The following is a 1,851-nucleotide window of genomic DNA, read 5'->3' as shown; positions in this document are numbered from 1 at the left end:
AAAATAAAGAACAAATCTGATTGTTGGATTCAATTTTTTTTTCCTATAAAAAATTGATGACATCTTCAATCTCCAAATATCGATTTGCTATTATATATAGATTTGTGTTTGGTACTTTTCATATTATAATCATCATTAGAAGGCCGCCGTTTGCTGCATTCACTGTATTTTTTCTTTATTGATCCTATGTTTTCTTTATTGACTCTATGTATCTCATATTCTCTCCCGCAAACTAAAGATTGCATTCATCTCTAGTCCCACAATTGACTTTTAGGATCTTCTAACTTGATTTTGTTAGTTTTGTTAACATGATATTCATTATTTATTGTTTTTGAAAAAAAGACTTACACATCAACATATTTTACTTGTACAATATGTTATTTTTTTATTCGATGGAAAAATAAGTCAAATTGAAAGTTTTTAAGATACAACTGTCACTTTAAAAGTTTGAAGTACTAACCGAAAAACTTCAATATTTAAAATATTAGTAGATGTCAATTTAAAAAAAAATTTTATGCGTTTCGCAAATTAAGAATAAGATTTGCCATAACAAAAAGTAAATATTACAAAAAGGTGGTGGACTATCCGATTTCATAGTTTGATGTATATATAAGGAAGCCCTAGAACCAAAGGAGGAGTTGTGTGTGTGATTTGTTAAAAAGGTGTTCACAGAATGAAGGCGACGGCTGAATACGCGACGGCTAACATAGCGGTGTGGTGGGACATGAAGGACTGTCCGATTCCGGAGGGTTATGAGGCTGGTCAGGTCCGATCGAGTTTAGAAGCAGCGTTCAAGGAACAAGGCTACTCTGGCCCTGTCTCCATCACTGCCTATGGCGACCAAACACAAACCCCTGATCACATACTGAAAGGGCTCTTATCCACTGGAGTCTCTGTAGCACATACCAAATCCGGTTGGTTATCCATCTCTACAACTTTTTATATATATATATATATTATAGTATGTTTATTAGTTTGGATATGACTAATTAAAAGAAAAAAAAAACTGAAACAGAGAGCACATCCTACTTCATGTATGAGGATTTGGTGAAATGGCGACGTCTGAATCCTCCTCCTGCTACAATGATGATCATATCAGATCAGGTGGGAGATAAATTCACCTGGGATCTGGTCCGGCTACAGCAACGGACGCTATACAACTTTTTTCTGGCTTATTCAGTTGAGCCAGAATATATGGTTCTCTCCATTAGTGAACAGTGGTGCTGGAAAAAATTACTAAGCAGCTCACCACCTGCTGCTGGTGTTCAGGGTGGTGCCATGTTTTATTGCAAATCGTGCAATTACAATAGTGAATACCTGAAGAAATTCAGGAAGCATCTCTCGAGTTACAGTCATTCACGGGAAGTAAGCATCCTCTCTCTCTCTCTCTCTCTTTCTTTCCCTTTGCGTGTATCATGCTTACATGTCCGATACCCCAAGGTTATGATGCTCGTCAGGTCCGTCCGAGTATAGAAGCGGCAGTCAAGGAACTTGGGGATGGTCCTGTCTCTATCACTGCCTATGGCGACCATAAACATACTCCCCTACAAGCTCTCTCTTCCACTGGTGTCGATATTGCACATACCGTTAGCGGTTAGCTGCTTCCTTTGAATTTAATTTGTAGGGTTTAAATATTTCTACCCTCACTGAAATGCTTTTTATTGTTTGATGATATATAGATGTCACATACTCGCGAATGTTTAGCGATATGTTGGAATGGCATCGTAATAATCCTCCTCAAACAGCTGCTATAATCATGCTCATATCGGATAATGTGGAGATCTTGGATTGTGGTCTTGTCTCTCTACTACAAGAGAATAATTACAACTTTTTTCTGGCTTATTCGTTTAG

At 37.3% G+C, this 1,851-nt stretch overlaps 1 protein-coding gene across 1 annotated transcript in view; it reads left to right on the top strand.

Moving 5' to 3' along the window:
* The first annotated feature begins 538 nt into the window (after window positions 1–538).
* Window positions 539–1,851, top strand: part of LOC106323603 — a 3,457-nt gene continuing 2,144 nt past the window's right edge. The window contains exons 1-4 of the mRNA XM_013761699.1: window positions 539–914; window positions 1,016–1,365; window positions 1,458–1,593; window positions 1,680–1,845. Coding sequence (XP_013617153.1) covers window positions 674–914; window positions 1,016–1,365; window positions 1,458–1,593; window positions 1,680–1,845 — 893 coding nt within the window. The 5' untranslated portion in view covers window positions 539–673. The remainder of the gene's footprint in view (window positions 915–1,015; window positions 1,366–1,457; window positions 1,594–1,679; window positions 1,846–1,851) is intronic.

The sequence above is a fragment of the Brassica oleracea genome, chromosome C2 (genome assembly GCF_000695525.1).
Source record: "Brassica oleracea var. oleracea cultivar TO1000 chromosome C2, BOL, whole genome shotgun sequence".
Classification (NCBI taxonomy): domain Eukaryota; kingdom Viridiplantae; phylum Streptophyta; class Magnoliopsida; order Brassicales; family Brassicaceae; genus Brassica; species Brassica oleracea.
The sequence above is the reverse complement of the archived record's forward strand: the minus strand, read 5'-3'. Positions and strand labels throughout refer to the sequence as shown.